We start from the raw sequence: 21,257 nt of genomic DNA, 5'->3' as shown, positions 1-21,257 counted from the left end.
TTCATTGTCATTGGTACAATAGTGTCCTAAAACGTTCTTAGCTAAATTGTTGTTCAATCAGAGGGCACTAATTATATAAAAGTTTATAAAAAGTTTTCAATATTTATTAAAAAAGTAAAATGCTGTGATGACATACTACTTCAAACATTGGTCTTTTATAATTAATGTTAAAGGAGCCTGTTACTATCCATATGGTTGCAGTTGCATAACTGCTGAATTATCCAACCTCTTAAACTACATTTTTAATTACTGTCCTCATACGGTGCCATTCAATAACCACAGAGATGAGTTTATCTATGCCTCACTGCCTGAATTAAGTCAATCCCTTTCACTCTCTCTGTCTTATTCCCATGACTGGTAGAGATTACTAACATAATCTTCCGTTCAATTTCTAAAAACATCTGTCTCAAAATCCAAACGTCTCGGTCACTGTCATCTTGCTATTTTTCCTCTTCCTCGACAGACTTTTCCACTTTTCCAGCAAAGAGGTAAGCTGCAGATAACAGTAAAATGACAGCAAGCTTGATTGTTGAGGTGTTGATATAACTGGCTGTGGTTTTGATAGCACAGCTTCGTGCCTCCTGCTAATGTTAGCACTGTGCGCTCGCTTTTAGCTCCTTAAGGACATCACCTTATTATGTGTTTTGAATAACAATACTAAACAGTTTTGCAATCTGTTTGGTTGCCCTTTTTGCCTTGGGAAACACATGATCCACATGCATTCAGTGATTTTCTTGATGCTAGCGTTAGCAAACTCGTTAACTATGTTGGGGTCTTGTTTAAAAGTTGTATTCAAATATTGTCAGTAACATTATTAATGGGATTACAGTTTTTGTTACTACTGTGAATTCCTTAACTTTTCTCTGCTATTGTTTAGGAATTTTCATTTTTCATGTAGCCTACTAGGGCAGGGGTGTTCAAAGTCAGTCCTCGCAAGGTCCTGACGTTTTCCTGCTTTAACACACCTGATTTAGATTATTGCAGCTCAGCAAAAGCCTGTTAATCAACCATTGCTGTTGTTTGTTGGTTTTGAGGTGAAGTGCCTCAATTGTATTTAAAGAGACCGCAGCAAAACGAGATGGTCCAAAAAGAAGCTTAAAAAATTAGTAAAATGAACGCCTGAGGAGCTAAAATAACGACAAATTTAAACCAAAGCATTGCAGTGCCACTTTATACGGACCACATCTGAATGATTTCAATAGGAAAAGGAAGGATTTAAAAGCATAATATGTCCCCTTTAAGAAAAACTTGACCAAGTAAAAAAACATCACCACAGGTTGCAGTAGAGCATTGTACTGTGTGCCATGCAGCGTTCATTTTAAAATGTTTCTTGCTATTCTGTCATAATTACATGCCTATGTGTGCAATTTGCGGCATGTTCAAATGTATTTTTCAACAGTAACTATGGCTGAAATAACTAAAATCAATTATCCTGAGAAGTTGCAGTTTTAAATTCTGGCTATTCTTAATATAATCACTGATATAACACATTCATTCCCATAAAACGTCTGTGTAAGGCTAGCTTTACACAAGCAAAGTAGACTGGCTTTCTATTAATTATTTTAACAGAATCACAATTCAGAATCAGAATTCTTTATTTGTCATTGCTCCACATGGGTGCAATGAAATTTTCAATTCATTTAACAATAAAATGCTGTGTAATGTCCAGTATGACCAGCTTGTATCCGGCTTGTAACACATATTCACAAAGTTCCTTAGATTTACCAGTCTTAGACTTGTTACCAACTCATGTCCTTATATGAGTACAAGCCAGGTTTTGACTAACTCTTAAACATTTCTGACAGGGCATTATTCTCTTAAAAACTGAAATCTTTCATGTTTGCTTTTATATATTTGAGGTTATATCTAAATAATTTTAAAACTTGGTTAAGACCAGGTAATTTCTCCGTTAAAACCATAGAACTGACAGAAAGAATGCTTCATTTATTCATGGCTCTAAGTAGTAGATGAGCTTCAGTTCAAGAGCTGTGTTACATGTCATGGCAAGTCTTGATGTCAGTGATAATTAAACCGCAACTGAGTTTCTCTTTGCTGTACAGTGTACTGGGGCAATACTCACCAACTCTTATTGAAGAAGACTTGACAGGTGTTTATTAAATGACTGCACTATTAATAAAACCCAAGTATAATGTAAACTTGCAAACATTTTAGGCAGGACAACATTGTAAGCAGACATTAGCCTAGCTGTAAATGTATGGGAATTTTAGGCTAGTGAAAATGAAACTGACTCTGCTAACATTTGCAAACCTGAAAAGTGTTTATGTACAAAAACAAATAAAATGATTGTTCATGTCATGTATTGCTTGCCAGTCTTTAGCCTATGTAAACCCTAGCAAAGCGAGTCCTCTCTTTTCTCCTGCAGAGTGTAATCTATCTCATCCATCTCTCGTTCACACTCCTCACATCCTTCAGTGACACATCCCTCCACAACTACAACCCCATGAGTGTCCATTCTTCCTGTTCCCATTCCAGCTCCTCCCATTGCCCCCATCGTCCCACCAGTGCCGCCCATTCCCATCCAAACTCCACTTCCTCTAACACCCATCCTGCCAGCTCCTCCCAAAGCTGGGGTTCCTCCAGTTCCAACTCCTCCAGTTCCCATCCCAATGCCGCCTACTCCACCTCCAACCAGCAGGGCTCCACCAGCACCACATGCCAAAGGTCCAACCGCTGGTCCCAGTCCTCTTGGCAACAGTGGATCCATGAGGGCCCCCTGCTGGCCAAGCTGAATCAGCTGGCTGACTGAGTAAAACCCTCCCCCACCGGATCGAACAACCTCCTCATAGGAAGGGGCGATGGTAGCAGCTCGAGCTTCCTCCAACCTCAACCTGGCTCTGTGCTTCATCTCGATGATGGTCTTAGTGTACGAGTTGAGTGTTGCCACAGCGGCTGCCATGCAACAACTGAAGGAGAGCCACGCTAACCTGAGACATGGAAAGATTCAAGGAAACGACTCATTGTTTCGTTTTATCATTCTTTTAATTTAATTTACCAATACAACATGATACTGTCTTGCGAAAACCAACAATTTCTCATGTCACATCCAGTCTTCAAGGGTCTCCTTCAAAAATGGTTAAAATGTTCCCTTATGAAATTGGACACCCTGAGAAGACTATGTAACACTGATAAGATTGGTTACTGCAGTTTGATTTCACAGAAAGGGACACAAGATGTTTTTTCTAGAGTTCAAAAACTAGTGATAGTCAAGACAACTTAACAGGTGTGCAACAACCAAAAGTAGTCCTTAAAGGCCATAAGGAGACAAGAGCTCATGCTGGCTGGTTGATGGTTCATCGGAAATGTAGATCCAAAGCTAACTGTGTGGTTCACCACTAACTTGCCTGCTTTTTTCAGAAGTTTCTCTGCTTATTGACACATGCTGAGAAGCAGATTTTGGCCATTCGCAAATTCCAGCATAGGTATGTTGAAGTTGTTATTCACTTGTAATGACACCTGGTAATGATAGTTGAAGGTCTCTAAAATGATATCTTCTCGATGTGGAAGTCTACCAAAACAATGTTGATCATCAATGACTTGTTTAGCTGCATGTCATATTTTTGCTGCTAGCTGGTTAAATAATTGGCTGCTGACAGAGAAAAGTAAACTGACTGATGTGATTGGGTGTGAAGGGATCCAGTTTACATCCAATGAGGGTTCTTCATTTTTTCTAGAACAATTATTTGTTTGAATCATTGCATTTTTATCATCCAACATGGATACTCTTGGTCTGGTTCTTAGAAATGGCATAAATATCAAATTAAACTAAATATTAATAATAAAAAATAATACAGTTTTTCGTTAGAACTGTCTTGTCCAACCATTTTAATAACATTTGTTTAAATTAACAGCATCTGGGAGATAATTTAATCATTTATTTTACCTGCACTTTTAATTAAGGTTTTTAAAACAAGGAAATCACAGAAACGAACTTACGCAAAAGACCATCCATAGTCCCAAGACTGTGGTCTCCAGTCTTTTGGTCCAATGCTCACTGTCATCTGAAATACTGTTGTGTACATCATATGGGCTACCATCCCCATCAAGCCTGGTCAAGATGGAAAGGGTTCATTTAGAAAAGGACAAGAAAAACTGACTTGACATAGGGTCTAAAAACGTATTTAAATCTTTTGGTCAGGGGACACAGCGTAAACTGCACTGTCAACACAGAAAGCAACCACAAAATAACAGCATTCATAACTAATGAAGTTGAAGTGCAAAACTACTTGTGAAAGTATTGTAAGTGATTCATATAAAAACATAAGAAAAGAAGGAGAAAAAAAAAAAAGAAGAAAATTAATATTATCCAGCTTTAAAGTCACAGCTGTCAGAGATTGGTGTTCATATTGTGGTATATTTTGCCAAAAACAGCACATTCTCTAATAATGTACATTTTTGGGTGGAACAGGAAGCACCAAAAAACACAATAAAAAATGTGTGCAATCCAATACTTACAATATAATCACTCACCCGAAAGGACGGTGCACATTGCAGCGTAGGCGTTGATCTTCAAGGAGCTCATCTCCTTCTTGGCACAGAGGCACATCGCTTCGACGCACATCAGGAGGAAACCCATCGCCAGAAGGCCGATGTACATGAACTCACTGATAACAGACAGCCATAACACGCCTGCACGTGTAAACAGGAAATAAGGTGTTTTTATTTGACTTAGGAGCTTCATTGTTGGATAAAATATTAGCAGTCTTCTCTACATTTTCTGTCTTGTAAATTGAAGTACTGTTGTTTTGCCAACCTTGTGTCTCCCCTGGGGTCAGCTCAATGAAGCTGCGACACTTTTCTTCCTGATCATCTCCTAAAAACAAGAAGTTCCACATACAACCATAAGACATCTGGTTCCTGAATTTCTGAATCATTTCTGAGCAGTTTCAGACAGTCATAAATTAGGAATAGCACATCCAGTGCAATCTCTTCCAAATTCTGACAATTCTGTTTTATACTTCTTGAAACCTATGACCATATCTCCTGATCTAAGTCGAGTGATTCCTTTTTGTTTTCCACTGTTCTGTGCATAATTATAGAGTAGATGTCATTTGCACAGATTACCTCCAAAGTTCTTACTGCACATCAGCCATGTTAATGCTCATTTTGACTATGTAGCTGCAGAAATTCAAGTTTATATAAATTAACCTTAAAGAAAGACAAAGAAAAGCATAAAGGATGCAACTTAGTTAAAAACTTTATTTTTATATGTTCATGTTTGTAAATTAACACTAAGATGAGCTATATTTTCTGTTATTTAATCAATAAAGAAATCATAAGTAAATAAATAACTACATAAATAAAATAATAAAAATAAGCAAAACTAAACATTTCATTATTTTAAAACTAAACTGTACTTAAAACGGTAATGGTTAGTCTTTAGGTCTTGTTCCTCTCAAAATGAGTTTCAGTTTTTGTTTTTATTTTTTATAATCTAAAGCTGCCTTTATGATATCACACCTCTTGATAAAAAATGTGCTTTGCATTTACTCTGGTACCATGTAAAGCTAAATTGAAGGGAAATTGTCCTAAAAACACCCACTTTCTATGAACAGTCATGGGTTTGACCTTTTAAAACACAGAAGATTTCGGGCATTTGATGAAAATATGAAGAAAAAATGTCTGTGCTCTTAAAAATGATTTTCACTGTTTTTCTTATATTTTCATGTTTAATTACAGATGAGTTTTGACAAATTAATTATCTAGACCCGTTCTCTCCCTCACCAACCTTCATTGTGTTTTTCACAGGAGAGCCAAAAGCCCGTGTGAAAATATCTCAGCATGTACTTGTCCTCGCCCGTTTCCCAGAGATACTGGACGGCATTGGCCAACTGCTTTTTCCTTATCAGGGCCAGTTCCTCCTTCTGCTGTGGAGAGAGCGTCACGTTGGAAACTGGGTTCTTGGGGTCCAAGGTGGGAGCCTCTGGATGGGAAAAAATGGGACGAATGCAGGAGATCAATGTGATTAAAGAACAAATGGTCAAAATCAAAAACATATGTCGTTAAAAAGAGAATAAAATGAGATTATGCAGTCTAAAACAATGTAGAAGTAATGTTTTTTTTTGTTTTTTTAAGTATTTTAAAGCTACACAAATGTATGAGAAAACTGTACAAAGAAATGCCTCATCTGAATGACATCATGTAAATCTCCCAAACACTGTTCTTAAAGTAAACTGTGATGTTTTTATTACACTGAAATAAACATGCAGAAAAAAACACTATGTACTGAGATTAGAGCATTCATGGGATTATGTGAATTTCAATTGCGATTTGACATTATGCTGCTGCATTTACTTAGTTGAGGAAAGCTAGCAGATTTTATGAAAATTTTGGGATAGTTGTCACAGAGGACTTTCTGCATACACAACTGTGTATGATAAAGATTACGCACAGAATATCCAAATATTTGCAGCCAACTGGCCAATAAATATACATATTTGAAAACACTTCTGTTAAAATGCCAAGTTCTTGTATGAAACAGACTAAAACAAATCAATGTTACATTGATTATGCACAAATCAACTACCAACAAATTAATTTGAGGTAAAACAAATAAAGATATAAAAATAAAGCGGTTGCATATGTTTGCACACCCATAAGCTATACTTTGTTGAACCACCTTTTGATTCAATTTCAGCATTTGATCTCTTTATGTTTAAACTGATCATCTATCATAGTCTGATTAACCAGAAATAAAGTTCAGCTCTTTTTGTAGGATTTTCCTGACATTTTCTCATATGCATCCATTAATGGAGGCCATGGCAGCAAGGTTGGACAGTTTCTAAAGGACCCCACTGTTCAAATACTTTTGTTAGGAGAAGGACAAACAAACATTGCAGAATCATAAATCATAGCAGATCGACGGCCAAGATGAAGAAATGGGAAAACAATTTGACAACACAACAATAGGTTGCTAAGAAATTAAAAGTTGTGCTGAAAGCGCTGCAGAAATTTCTGTATAGCAATGGTTAATTATGTTCTACAGGGGACAACAATCTCCAGCATTCTCTATATGTTTGGACTAAGATTAGATTTGCAACACAGAAGCATTTTCTATCAAATTAAAAATCCAGTCCATGCTAAAATCTCCTTAAACCTTGAGGGACAATGTGTTATAAGCATCAACAAAAGAATACCATACTTAATGTAAAACATGGAGGTGGCACAGTCAAGCTCTGGGGTTACATTCCTTCAAATATAATAGAGGTTTTGTGTCAAGTAACAATTCCAAATACAAGTCGGATTTGCCAAACGTCTCAGCTGTCTACACGAAAAACAGCTTAACATAAAGAGGAATTACATTTTCAGCATCACAGAGATTTAAACCAGAACGGTCAAGTGTCCAGAACCAAGTCTAAAAGAAATACTGTGCAATAACCTGTATATCGCTGTAGATGAGAAATCCTTACAATCTGAAACTGTTGACTAGTGGAAAAGGCAAATATTGCCTTGTTGAGATGTGGTGTGCTGATTGACTAACACCAACAAAGACTAGATGCTGAAATTTGATCAAAATGCGCTTCAACAGAGTATTAGTTAATGGGTTGCCTGGTAGCAACCAGACAAGTTTTTACTTGATTTGTTTTGTTGTTTTTCAACTCAGTTGTGCAAGATATATTTCACATTAAAGGTGAAACAAGTTTTAAAAATGACTAAATTTAAGATTTCTATTTTTGTTTCACAAGAACCTGGCAATTTAACAGGGGTGTATAAACTTTTGAGATCCACTGTAATTTATTCAGTAAAAACATTCTGAGTCATGTTAAAGGCAAATTCTGAAATGTTTTAGATCACACAGACCACATTTTAAGGTCAGAAGTTGTGCACAAAAATTAAACTAATTTGAAAATGTTTGACCTGCAGTGGTATTTGTTTCCATGGGATTTATTTGTCAAGGAGAACTTCATACACTATTTAAATATTGATAATAATAATAATAATAATAGCAAACCTTTTTACCAGACTTCTGGTGTGTTCAGAGGCTTTTTAAGCATATTTAATCTTAAAATGTTGACTCTTCTGGATATGGATATAGAGCCATAAGAAGAATCCTTACAAATGTCACAGGGCTAGCACACCATTCTGAGCTCAGTCTTTTAATATTGTGGATGATGATTGACTCATGCATCTGAGTAGGTTCCTAATAATATTCATATTTGAGTAACTGTCAGTTGTTTGGTAAAAGATTTGTCAATTATTGACATTTGTATTAAGAGCAAAATTAAAATAAAAGTAGACCTCTTCCTGTTTGCAACATGGAGACAGAAATATGAACTGGATCCAAAACTGGGAAGTGTTTAAATTCTTTAACTGATATTAGATGAAACAGTTTCACAATAAAACATCAAAAATAAACAACACAAAAACATGACTTGGAATATGCAGTGTCATATTGTTCCACTGTATGTGGTATTGAAATGACCTTTATTTCTTTTTATAGTTTGCCTCAGAGGAGACAGTTTTTATCATTTTATTAAAGCTGTGATTGTTAATTATTATTCATATATTCTGAAGTTTTTTCAGAGGTTGTCTTTGAAGTCTGGATGCCAATTCTCTCATTTTCTGTTCAGATGGATTGCATGCTTAAATAATTTAAAACGTAGACCACTGGAGGAAACAAAACGCAAAGTAGGGGGGTCTAAAAAACAATGTCTTTATTAGCTGAACAGTTTCTAAAACAGTTGTCTTCAAGAAACAGGAAACAATCCAGAAAAGACCTGAGAAATGCATCGTCCTTTATGTGACCATCTAATGTATGCCAAGTCCATTAGCTAGGATCTGTTTAGAAATCACGTTGGTAAGGTAATATTTTCTGTCTTTCAGATTGTTATTTTGGGTATTTTGGCTGTGTGTAACAAAGTTTTAAGATCCAGTTTTAAACCGAATATTTTCTAGGTTTTGTGTCACAACAGCATCGTTAGGCTTCCATCCCTTGAGTTTAGGAGCTTTTTTATAATGGAAAGATTAATAGGTGAGTTAGAAACTTTCCTCTGAAATTGGATAACAATCAACTCAAAATGAGCAACAAAGCAGTTAATGTCCAAAGGAAAATGTTGAAAGACTTCCAACCTTAATTGTAGCTGATAGTTTGATCATTTCCAGCCTCCCCAGACTCACCTGTTGTATATGGCTGGCTGTTGTTCTTCCCACAGTTCTTCATCTTGACCGGTGACAGGCAGACTGGCTTCACCACTTTATGTGTTCCTTCACACCAGTAGGAGGTGCAGAAAGCCGACACGGACATCGTTAGGGCCAGAGAGGTGAGAGCCAGGGACAGCAAGGTGCGGTTACGTCTGGACATGTTCTCCAGCATTGTTACTGGTCGACCTGACTGAAGTCAGTGGAGAAATGTGGCAGGTGGGGGAGTGATACCTAGAATTTACTTTGAGGTCCCTAAAATGGCAAGAGGCGCCTGACTGGTTCTGGTGCTAGCTGAAGCATTTCATGTAACATGAGGACAGCTCTGGGAAAAGTCAGGCAAGATGCAGGGTAGCTGATTGAAAAATTGAGTGATTCATGGAAGATGGAAAAGAAGAAACTAAGGAGATTAGAAATGTCTGAGATGAAGAACAAAGCTCGGTGAGGAAGATGAGGAGTGGTGAACAGGTGGAAAGAGGGCGGGGTCTGAGGAACAATATCTGATGAGAATAGGTCAAAGAACGGTGGAGGAAAGAAAGATAAAGTGCTGGGATTTAATCAAGTTGAGGCAGATGTGCGGGCTGGAAGTTGCATGAGGAGCTCCAGCTGTTGTGTCCTCATCAAAGCCGTCTCAGCTGGTGTCCCTGCTGTAGTATCTGTTACAGAAACTCGGGATTTACTGCACAAACAAAGCAGGTTATCAGCTTTAAAGTTAGGAGCTTTGTTTACTGAGGGTATTACGGCACCAGCCTTGTATCTAGCCCATGTTTCACTTTGCCATTATGGCTCATCACACATCTGTTTTTCCAACGATTTCTTCTTCCCGCTCCAAGACCAATTTATATCTTGTCCGGATTTTACATCTAATCAAGTCCAGTCTCATGCACATGCCCCTTCTCAACTTGTTCCCTTACCATTCAGAGAGGGGTTGGGTTAAAGAAGGAGTGATTAGTCCAGGACCCCAGGCCTGCCTCTGGGCCTGGTAAATCTGTTTTAATCTTGGGTAAGGTGGAGGAGATTAATGCCCGGTGACTCTCATGCTATACCTATCAAGACAATAAAGGAAGAAAAATGTTGACATCTGGCCAAAACCATCATGAAAAGTTAAAGCATATCCTGAAAGATTATCAGTCTATCACGTCATTGTAACCCTAACAGCTTAATCCGAAGTCAACTGGGATTAATCTTTGGTTCTTGGAGACATTTCACCTCTTATCCACAAAGCTTTAAGAGTGAAGGGAAGTTCCTGTCATTTTACATCTCATTGCCTCATTAGTACCTTAGGAGCTCTTGTGCTGTTAACCTATTTATCCATCTGTCTATGGCAACATGAATGGGTTACAAATTTGGTCTTGTGAAAACAGATTTCAGCTACATAAAATGAAGCTTTGCCAACTGTTCTAGTATCTTCACCTTTTACATGATGGCTGGTTGAGAAACAACTCACCTTTGAAGCCCTAGCTTCAAAGATGCCCCTTCTTTGTATTTTCCCCCAAGCAATCAGAGATTCTTGTACTCTTTTGATCAAGTAGTCTTGATCAATAGTTATCCAGTTTTTATTGCTCTTTTCACTAGACTTTGGCTGCTTTTTAGGTTGTTTTCAATCCAGTACTTGACCACCTTGAAGGTTAATGTCTTTTTGCTAGTCCATTTAAGTCTGATTCATCCTATGAATTATTCAAGCAAAAACGGCTCCTGAAAGGAACAGATAAAGCAGTGCTATCTCAACTAAGGAGCCTACCAAAAAATATGGTATGATCTAATTTGTTTTGTTGAATCTCTAAAAACGTCCCAAAATGAAGAGATCACAAGACTTTCCCAATTGAGGCATTAAATTCCAGCTCCCCAGCCTTTATCTGGTTCTCTCAACTTACAATAAAATGTGTCAAAGAAGATTTGTGTTCTCAAGATGAACTAAAAAGTGAAAGTTTTTAGTTTTAAAGCACATTAACAGCAAAAAAACACATCTGACACTCTTTCATCTGACAATTAATGACAACTGGAGCAATTCTGATCACTGGCATATCTGCAGGTACTTCAGTACCAAGCTAAAAGTTGTTAACTAAACACTTGTCCAAACATGTACTAGATCTCTCAGATACCATTTCTGAACTTATGGGGTTTTCACAATAACTTTCTGATACTGTTCATATGCTCTAGAAAGGTCGGGTTTGGTCTGACACTTCTTATTTTTGTTCCCCATTTCTTCGCTTCACTCATTTGAAGTGGACCATACACAATACAATGTTACAGTAAGGTACACATCTGGACAGAAAACAATAGAAAGAGCAGCCAAAGTCCAAAGACAAACTTCATATGAACATGAGAAAACATGCAGATTTATTGATTAAGACCAATTTCACAGGAAACCTGAAGCAAAGTATAAAGAAATCGGCAGCGTTTTAAAATTGCTCTGTAAATTATCCTAAAATTAAAGAGATAACTCATTTTACCATCATCACCTTTTATACAGAGGCACCAAGAATTGATTTAAATGATCAAAAAAATTTGCTGTGGAAATCTGGGGAGCACCAAGTGGATATGCGCTGTTCTTCATTTTAAAATATGTGTTTACACTAAATGAGAACAGCAGAGTTTTAATAACTGCTCTCTTATTTAAACAATTCTAATACATAACTACTGTATTTATTGATTTTATGCTAAATTATGTCCAATAAATTACCATGTGCTGAATACTGAACATTCTTGCTAACTGTATTTCTATCTATTTTAAATTGATATAGTTAAATCTTAATAAATGGCCTGCACGGTGGCACAGTTGGTCCTGGCAAGAAGGTCCTGGGTTCGACTCCTGGCCTGGGGTCTTTCTGCATGGAGTTTGCACGTTCCCCTGTGCATGCATGGGTTCTCACCGGGTCCTGAGGCTTCCTCCCACACTCCAAAGACATGCCTGTTAGGTTAATTGGTCTCTCTAAATTGTCCTTAGGTGTGTGAATGAGTGTGTGCCTGGTTGTTTGTGTGTTGCCCTGCGATGGACTGACGACCTGTCCAGGGTGCACCCTGCCTCTCGCCCATAGACTGCTGGAGATAGGCACCAGCTTCCCCCACGACCCACTATGGAAGAAGCGGTATAGAAAATGACTGACTAAATGAGAACAGCAGACCAGTAAGATTAATTCCTGAACATAACCAGCCATGGTGTAACATGGTGAGATGGATTTAGTCAAACAATAAAGTTTTAAATGTCACACTTCAGACTCACTTACACCAATAACTTTCCAGAAGTGAACATGCTGATCTAAATAACTGTGTGAGTTTTAATAACTGCTCTCTTATTTAAACAATTCTAATACATAACTGTTGTATTTATTTGATTCTATGCTAAATTATGTCCAATAAATTAGAATGTGCTGAATACTGAACATTCTTGCTAACGGTATTTCTACGTATTTTAAATTGATTTAGTTAAATCAATTATCATGGTCTCATAATAAAATTATCATTTGTCTCAAGAGAATATGAGTGGCTACAAAACAACATCTGGAACATTTTCCCATAACCCCTACAGTCTAGTTTTTGATCATTCGTGATCTCTTTTTAGCTTTTCCACATATTTCAGCTTCCTAAAATTTTGAATATGATCGTACATTGTCATAAATTTTTGAGTAAATAACAGCAATGTTCACATAAAATAACATGAGGTGATGTGCTTGGCTAATCTTTTTCTGAGAGCTGTGCATCTCATCAGAATGAGCTGCAATCTTTTCCCTTAGGGGTGGGATTAGAAAATCCAGCTGCAGCTGGAAGAGCTACATTTTTGATGAAAAACCCTCACACCGCAAGAAATCATTGCAACAAATTAAAAATAAAATATCACTTACCGAAGTTGGTTGTACAGATGATGTTCACTTTGTGTTTCCTTCAACTTTCTTCAATAATAAATTCAGGTTTTCACACTTTTTCTCTTGATTCCTTCATCATTCCTGGTTTCCAGCAGAAACCCACCCACATTCAATCTAATCCTCCCAAGTCCATCTGTTACTTTCCAACCCCTTTGCTCTTCAAACTGCATCCATCCTTCCATCATCACAGCCTTTTCCTTTCTCTTGTTGACTTCACCTCTCCTTTCTCATGCAGCCTTCCTGACCCACAACAACTCATTTAACACCATGGTATAGAACAGCTTGGAGCTGGATGAGGGCACTAGTGATAAACTCTGATCGTACGTGCTGCTTCTTAAGCTTTGACCCTCTAGCACAATCCAGCTCAGCTGCACAGTTGTGGACAGATGTTTACACACACTTGTCAGGGATCTGATTGTCACAGCATTATTGGACTTTTAGTTGGACTTTTTTAAACATACAAACACATTCTTAAACATTTTAATAAAATAAAAACATTTCATAAAATATTGTATAATCACCTGCTATTTTATTTAGTTTTTTTGTGTTTGGTAAGAAGAATACATTTCTATAGGAATACAATTTTTGCTTCGACTTTAGGAAAACAGCTCCCAAAGCCATATGTTAACCTTCTTTACTCAGACTACCCCATGTTTTTTCAGTTGTCCCTATTGTTTGGTGAATTATGCAAATGCGAAGAATCATGAAGAAGGCCTCGCTCATTAGTCCAGAAACTTTGTGACAGCAAAATGACCCAACATCGTGATATTAAGACCACCATGCCTTATAATGGCATAATTGTGTTTTAATGGTATTTGAGCAAATCCTTTTTATGCATTCAAACCATTTAGTTTTGTAGTTGTGTTCACGCCACTTAAGCTCTAACTGCAAAACCTTCTTCGATCCTATAGAGGTGCACATTTTTAAGGAATGACCGCATTTTTGGACAGCAGAAAAGTCCATAAGATGTTAATGTGCTTGAAGATCTTCATATGCCATGCTAGTACCTGGATTTTCATTTGTTTTTTAAAATACACTTTGTATTAATTACAGTAATTTTAAAACCATGTGCTAGCAAGTTGTCCCATTCTTTAGTTATGACCAGAAATGTACAGCAACGGGCCACCAAACATTAACTTGTCAAAATATTCAGATTAAAGTCTTGAAGTTTAATTTTTATTTTTTTTGAAATAATAAAGTCTATAAATTATCTGACATTTTTAAAGCATACAACTACAACATTAATCAAAAGTCTGTATATTTCATATTCATATTGAAAAGTTATATTTAATTCTCCAGGTTTTCCTGTAGTTTTTTACAGTTTTCCTTTGGACATCGGCTGCTTTTTTACTCATTTTCTGTTCGATCCTTGTGCCTTACCATACTGGCTTAACCTGAGCAAAATAAACAAATAGAGCACAGAAAAAGAAGAGCTGGCGTGAAAATTCAGTCAATTATTATTTGAGACTCATTGGTAAGATGTGGTTAAAGGTCCTAACAAGGTTAAATGCTTAATGAAAGAAACAAGCACTTTCCTCTGAAAATAATCAGTCACTGGTCTTAAAATGAGTAAAAAAGCAGTCAAGGGACAAGGTGTAGTTAAAGAAATACAGTATTCATTAGACGTTGTTTTGTTTGTACCTTCAGGTTAAAAAAAGGCTTTTTATCTTACATTATTTTCAATCATTCAATCAGCATTTTTTCTTATAAAGCTTTACAACATAAAAAAAGGAGACCAAAGGGTAACTTCAGTTACTTTATCTTTACTAGTAAAACACTGCTCTGACCTATTTGCTGACATTGCTTGCTCTTTATGTTGGCATTAGATGTGTTTGTTACTTATTAATCTTAATCAATTCAAAGCTACAAAGCTGATGAACAGTTACTTTAAATGGTACCAAAAGTTTCACAAGTAGATTCACTGCATCAGGAAGACATTCAGTTTCTGCTCTTTTCCATTCATAGTAACCACTCAAAGAGCTTAACACTGTAGCCACATTCACTCAATTGCACTCACTAATGCGCACACATTCATACACTGATCGGGAGGCAACTTGGGATTAAATGCCTTGCCCAGGTGCACATTGACATGTGACAAGCTGGAATCAAATCCACATCTTTATTGCAAGACAACTACTCCACCCACTGAGCCATAGTTGCCAAGTTTCATTTCTCAAGATGGTAACTTTAAAATGTTAACAAGAAAAACAATGATGGTTTTATCATGACAGATTTTATTTCAGACCGAGATTAATCTGTTCTCACCAGATTAATCTCACAGAGGTTGAATCAATTAAATGGTTTGTCATCAGCAGGCAACAAACTCATCATGTTTCCATAATTCTAATTATGATGGATCTAGGTTGCTAAATAAAGAAGCCTTTCCTGTGGATTATGTTATTTGAGATGCTTGAGCAACAAAAGGCAACACAAGGACTTGACTGACCCGTTTTGTCCTCATGTGACACGTCTCTCTGTTTTTACACTCTAAGCTTCTCTCAATGAATGGAAAAACTGAGATCCGGCTCAGCTGGATATCCTGAAATTACTCAAAAAACAATTCTGTAATGGCCTCTCCATTATCTTACTTCTCTGGAATAATCAGGACATAAATGAAAAGGGAAAGGTTGCTGTAAGCAATGAGCTCAAATGAAAGTGTGCATTTATCTATATATATATTTATATATATGACCAAAAAAAATGGCCTGCACTTTTATAGCACTATAATGTCCAAAGTGCTTTACATTACAATCAGTCATCCACCCATTCAGAAACTGACAGTGAGGCTCATATATATATAGATAGATAGATAGATAGATAGATAGATAGATAGATAGATAGATAGATAGATAGATAGATATGTATCTATCTATATATACAGGTCCTTCTCAAAATATTAGCATATTGTGATAAAGTTCATTATTTTCCATAATGTAATGATGAAAATTTAACATTCATATATTTTAGATTCATTGCACACTAACTGAAATATTTCAGGTCTTTTATTGTCTTAATACGGATGATTTTGGCATACAGCTCATGAAAACCCCAAATTCCTATCTCACAAAATTAGCATATTTCATCCGACCAATAAAGAAAAGTGTTTTTAATACAAAAAACGTCAACCTTCAAATAATCATGTACAGTTATGCACTCAATACTTGGTCGGGAATCCTTTTGCAGAAATGACTGCTTCAATGCGGCGTGGCATGGAGGCAATCAGCCTGTGGCACTGCTGAGGTCTTATGGAGGCCCAGGATGCTTCGATAGCGGCCTTTAGCTCATCCAGAGTGTTGGGTCTTGAGTCTCTCAACGTTCTCTTCACAATATCCCACAGATTCTCTATGGGGTTCAGGTCAGGAGAGTTGGCAGGCCAATTGAGCACAGTGATACCATGGTCAGTAAACCATTTACCAGTGGTTTGGACACTGTGAGCAGGTGCCAGGTCGTGCTGAAAAATGAAATCTTCATCTCCATAAAGCTTTTCAGCAGATGGAAGCATGAAGTGCTCCAAAATCTCCTGATAGCTAGCTGCATTGACCCTGCCCTTGATAAAACACAGTGGACCAACACCAGCAGCTGACACGGCACCCCGGGCCATCACTGACTGTGGGTACTTGACACTGGACTTCTGGCATTTTGGCATTTCCTTCTCCCCAGTCTTCCTCCAGACTCTGGCACCTTGATTTCCGAATGACATGCAGAATTTGCTTTCATCCGAAAAAAGTACTTTGGACCACTGAGCAACAGTCCAGTGCTGCTTCTCTGTAGCCCAGGTCAGGCGCTTCTGCCGCTGTTTCTGGTTCAAAAGTGGCTTGACCTGGGGAATGCGGCACCTGTAGCCCATTTCCTGCACACGCCTGTGCACGGTGGCTCTGGATGTTTCTACTCCAGACTCAGTCCACTGCTTCCGCAGGTCCCCCAAGGTCTGGAATCGGCCCTTCTCCACAATCTTCCTCAGGGTCCAGTCACCTCTTCTCGTTGTGCAGCGTTTTCTGCCACACTTTTTCCTTCCCACAGACTTCCCACTGAGGTGCCTTGATACAGCACTCTGGGAACAGCCTATTCGTTCAGAAATTTCTTTCTGTGTCTTACCCTCTTGCTTGAGGGTGTCAATAGTGGCCTTCTGGACAGCAGTCAGGTCAGCAGTCTTACCCATGATTGGGGTTTTGAGTGATGAACCAAGCTGGGAGTTTTAAAGGCCTCAGGAATCTTTTGCAGGTGTTTAGAGTTAACTCGTTGATTCAGATGATTAGGTTCATAGCTCGTTTAGAGACCCTTTTAATGATATGCTAATTTTGTGAGATAGGAATTTTGGGTTTTCATGAGCTGTATGCCAAAATCATCCATATTAAGACAATAAAAGACCTGAAATATTTCAGTTAGTGTGCAATGAATCTAAAATATATGAATGTTAAATTTTCATCATGACATTATGGAAAATAATGAACTTTATCTCAATATGCTAATATTTTGAGAAGGACCTGTACACACACACACATATACAGGTCCTTCTCAAAATATTAGCATATTGTGATAAAGTTCATTATTTTCCATAATGTCATGATGAAAATTTAACATGCATATATTTTAGATTCATTGCACATTAACTGAAATATTTCAGGTCCTGTATTGTCTTAATACAGATGATTTTGGCATACAGCTCATGAAAACCCAAAATTCCTATCTCACAAAATTAGCATATCATTAAAAGGGTCTCTAAATGAGCTATGAACCTAATCATCTGAATCAACGAGTTAACTCTAAACACCTGCAAAAGATTCCTGGTGGCCTTTAAAACTCCCAGCCTGGTTCATCACTCAAAACCCCAATCATGGGTAAGACTGCCGACCTGACTGCTGTCCAGAAGGCCACTATTGACACCCTCAAGCAAGAGGGTAAGACACAGAAAGAAATTTCTGAACGAATAGGCTGTTCCCAGAGTGCTGTATCAAGGCACCTCAGTGGGAAGTCTGTGGGAAGGAAAAAGTGTGGCAGAAAACGCTGCACAACGAGAAGAGGTGACCGGACCATGAGGAAGATTGTGGAGAAGGGCCGATTCCAGACCTTGGGGGACCTGCGGAAGCAGTGGACTGAGTGTGGAGTAGAAACATCCAGAGCCACCGTGCACAGGTGTGTGCAGGAAATGGGCTACAGGTGCCGCATTCCCCAGACCTGGGCTACAGAGAAGCAGCACTGGACTGTTGCTCAGTGGTCCAAAGTACTTTTTTCGGATGGAAGCAAATTCTGCATGTCATTCAGAAATCAAGGTGCCAGAGTCTGGAGGAAGACTGGGGAGAAGGAAATGCCAAAATGCCAGAAGTCCAGTGTCAAGTACCCACAGTCAGTGATGGTCCGGGGTGCCGTGTCAGCTGCTGGTGTTGGTCCACTGTGTTTTATCAAGGGCAGGGTCAATGCAGTTAGCTATCAGGAGATTTTGGAGCACTTCATGCTTCCATCTGCTGAAAAGCTTTATGGAGATGAAGATTTCATTTTTCAGCACGACCTGGCACCTGCTCACAGTGCCAAAACCACTGGTAAATGGTTTACGGACCATGGTATCACTGTGCTCAATTGGCCTGCCAACTCTCCTGACCTGAACCCCATAGATAATCTGTGGGATATTGTGAAGAGAACGTTGAGAGACTCAAGACCCAACACTCTGGATGAGCTAAAGGCCGCTATCGAAGCATCCTGGGCCTCCATAAGACCTCAGCAGTGCCACAGGCTGATTGCCTCCATGCCACGCCGCATTGAAGCAGTCATTTCTGCCAAAGGATTCCCGACCAAGTATTGAGTGCATAACTGTACATGATTATTTGAAGGTTGACGTTTTTTGTATTAAAAACACTTTTCTTTTATTGGTCGGATGAAATATGCTAATTTTGTGAGATAGGAATTTTGGGTTTTCATGAGCTGTATGCCAAAATCATCCGTATTAAGACAATAAAAGACCTGAAATATTTCAGTTAGTGTGCAATGAATCTAAAATATATGAATGTTAAAATTTCATCATGACATTATGGAAAATAATGAACTTTATCACAATATGCTAATATTTTTAGAAGGACCTGTATATGTTACATAAATTACATATTGTCATGGGGTGAAAATTTGGATTTCATTATCTTCAGATTTTGTTTTGTTGTTGTAAACTTTCTTCGCCATACGAACCATTTCCAGCACATTGCCCTTCCACTGGTTGGGGGGAAAAGAAATAAAGGAGTACAAAAACACAGCACAAGCTGAATGCATAATGTCTGTGAGTCCTCCTTCCAAAGCTTGGCCAAATCCTTCACAAAGTTACACAAATAGAAATACAGTACTGTGCAAAAGTTTTAAGCAGCTGTGGAAAAATGTTGTAAACAAAGAATGTTTTCAAAAATGGAAGTGTTAATCATTTATTTTCCTCAATCAGCAAAATGCAGTGAATGAACAAAAGAGAAATCTAAATCAAATCAATATTTGGTGAGACCAACCTTTGCCTTCAAAACAGCATAAATTCTTCTAGGTAAACTTGCACTCAGTTTTTGAAGAAACTCGGCTGGTAGGTTGTTTCAAACATCTTGGAGAACTAACCACAGATCTTCTGTGGATGTAGTCTTTCCCACATCCTTCTGTCTCTTCATGTCATCCCACACACTCCATGATGTTGAGACCTACCTAAAACCTTTGCGCAGCAATTTTAATTAACGGGGAGATGCCGTTGTGGGGTCTTTATCGCCCTCTTGTGGTGATTTCTGACATTGCGAAAGGTGTAATATGTAAAGTCAAAATTAGTCATACTCTGGCAGATTTAGATTTTAAAATATTTTCGTCAAACAGAGTTTTTTTTCTGATAGGAATATGACAATAAAACAAGGGGTTTAATAATAAAAAAAAAACGACAACTTTGTTTTAAATTACAAAAAAGAATGTCAAAAATCATTGACACCCTACTCATTAATCAGTGGAAAAGGCTTTACTGGCTCTGCAGGAACCAAACCATTCTTACAAATGCTGAAAAGCTTTTTGCATGTTTCTTCTTGTAATTTTGATTTTATCTTTTGCAATAAGCTACAACTCTCTGAGGCTGGAAAAGCTCTTTCCAATCACCCTAATCTTTAGTTTCCTCTAAACATTCTCTTTCTGTTCCAAGTCTGGATGGTGGCAGAGCCAATCTGCAAAGCAATCATTTTTCTTCCAGAAGAAACAAATTGTTCAAATTTACAGGTTGATTTAAATATAAAAACAAGCTGTGTTAATATATTAAATGTTTATTTGACACTGTTGAAATATAACTTTGTTACTGGTATTGATTATGCCTTTTCTTATTTTACCGCTGCTGAGGGGAGATGTCCTCTGGTGTGGAGCATTACTACAGACAGGAAGTGGTGATTAGGCGTTGCTATCTGCACTTCCATCAAGGGGAGGACAGAGTGGCCAATTGCCCTTAATGCTGTTTGTTTTCTTTGACTGAGTTGTTAATTTAGTTGAACTCATGTTTACTTATTAGTAACTAATTAATTGTCAGTCAGTAATTTTCTACCGCTTATTCTGTAGTGGGTCGTGGGGAAGCTGGTGACTATTTCCAGCAGTCTACAGGCAAGAACTAATTAATTAATTGTAAACAATTAACAATCAATTGTTTACTAATTAATTGTAAACAATTGATTGTTGTCTTGAATTTTGTGGTAAGTAAACCCATCCATTTTCAAAATCTACAACTGTGTCCTCCTTATATCTTATATATAATAATCCTTATTGGTCTATCATACAGGTGTATGAATAATTTAGAGTCTTCTGACATATTAGGACATGGATATTTAGTATCAATACTGAAACAATACTGACAATTTCCAGTAATATAAATAAACAAAAATGGAAGGAAATACATTTGAAATGTTTCTTTAAAATGCTATAAAAATGCAATTTTGTTTAAGAAATAAACCCTCATATTTTTTTTTATATTAAAAATGGCCAAAATTATACATAAATGTATTAGAGGTATACATTAAGCATTTTGAAAGAGGTTTGACCCTGTTTTAACCTCTGACGTTTTGGTAAATTTGCTCCTGACTGCTGCAGTAAGAATGAACACCCTGATAAGATTGAAAAAATAGTCTGAGGTCTGCAGAAGACGCTAATGAATGTGGTAAAGGACCGACCATCGCACTGTAGAGGACAAGTGAAAGACATTCAAACCAACTGTCAACATACTCAGGTCTAACAAGCCAAAGAAACCTTACCCTAAAAGCA

The 21,257-nt window shown here is 37.5% G+C and overlaps 1 protein-coding gene across 1 annotated transcript; it reads right to left on the bottom strand.

The window, feature by feature from the left end:
- Positions 1–1,577: 1,577 nt before the first annotated feature.
- LOC124879952 (germ cell-specific gene 1-like protein) lies at positions 1,578–13,299 on the bottom strand. Its single transcript, XM_047384813.1, has 7 exons — positions 12,999–13,299; positions 9,136–10,202; positions 5,747–5,941; positions 4,772–4,831; positions 4,489–4,647; positions 3,955–4,066; positions 1,578–2,945 (listed from the first exon to the last, which is right to left on the bottom strand). The coding sequence occupies exons 2-7, from the start codon at positions 9,329–9,331 to the stop codon at positions 2,351–2,353; spliced, it is 1,317 nt and encodes a 438-aa protein (XP_047240769.1). The 5' UTR covers positions 9,332–10,202; positions 12,999–13,299; the 3' UTR covers positions 1,578–2,350.
- Positions 13,300–21,257: the final 7,958 nt, after the last annotated feature.

This window comes from Girardinichthys multiradiatus, chromosome 13, assembly GCF_021462225.1.
Source record: "Girardinichthys multiradiatus isolate DD_20200921_A chromosome 13, DD_fGirMul_XY1, whole genome shotgun sequence".
In the NCBI taxonomy this organism is placed as follows: domain Eukaryota; kingdom Metazoa; phylum Chordata; class Actinopteri; order Cyprinodontiformes; family Goodeidae; genus Girardinichthys; species Girardinichthys multiradiatus.
The sequence above is the reverse complement of the archived record's forward strand: the minus strand, read 5'-3'. Positions and strand labels throughout refer to the sequence as shown.

Excerpts from the sequence above, each read along its gene's own strand:
- LOC124879952 (XM_047384813.1), bottom strand. The coding sequence starts at position 9,331 with ATGCTGGAGAACATGTCCAGACGTAACCGCACCTTGCTGTCCCTGGCT. Across the intron at positions 4,832-5,746 it reads CTGTGAAAAACACAATGAAG|GAGATGATCAGGAAGAAAAG; the intron begins GTTGGTGAGGGA and ends TCTTGTTTTTAG. Across the intron at positions 2,946-3,954 it reads GACTATGGATGGTCTTTTGC|GTTAGCGTGGCTCTCCTTCA; the intron begins GTAAGTTCGTTT and ends TCCATGTCTCAG.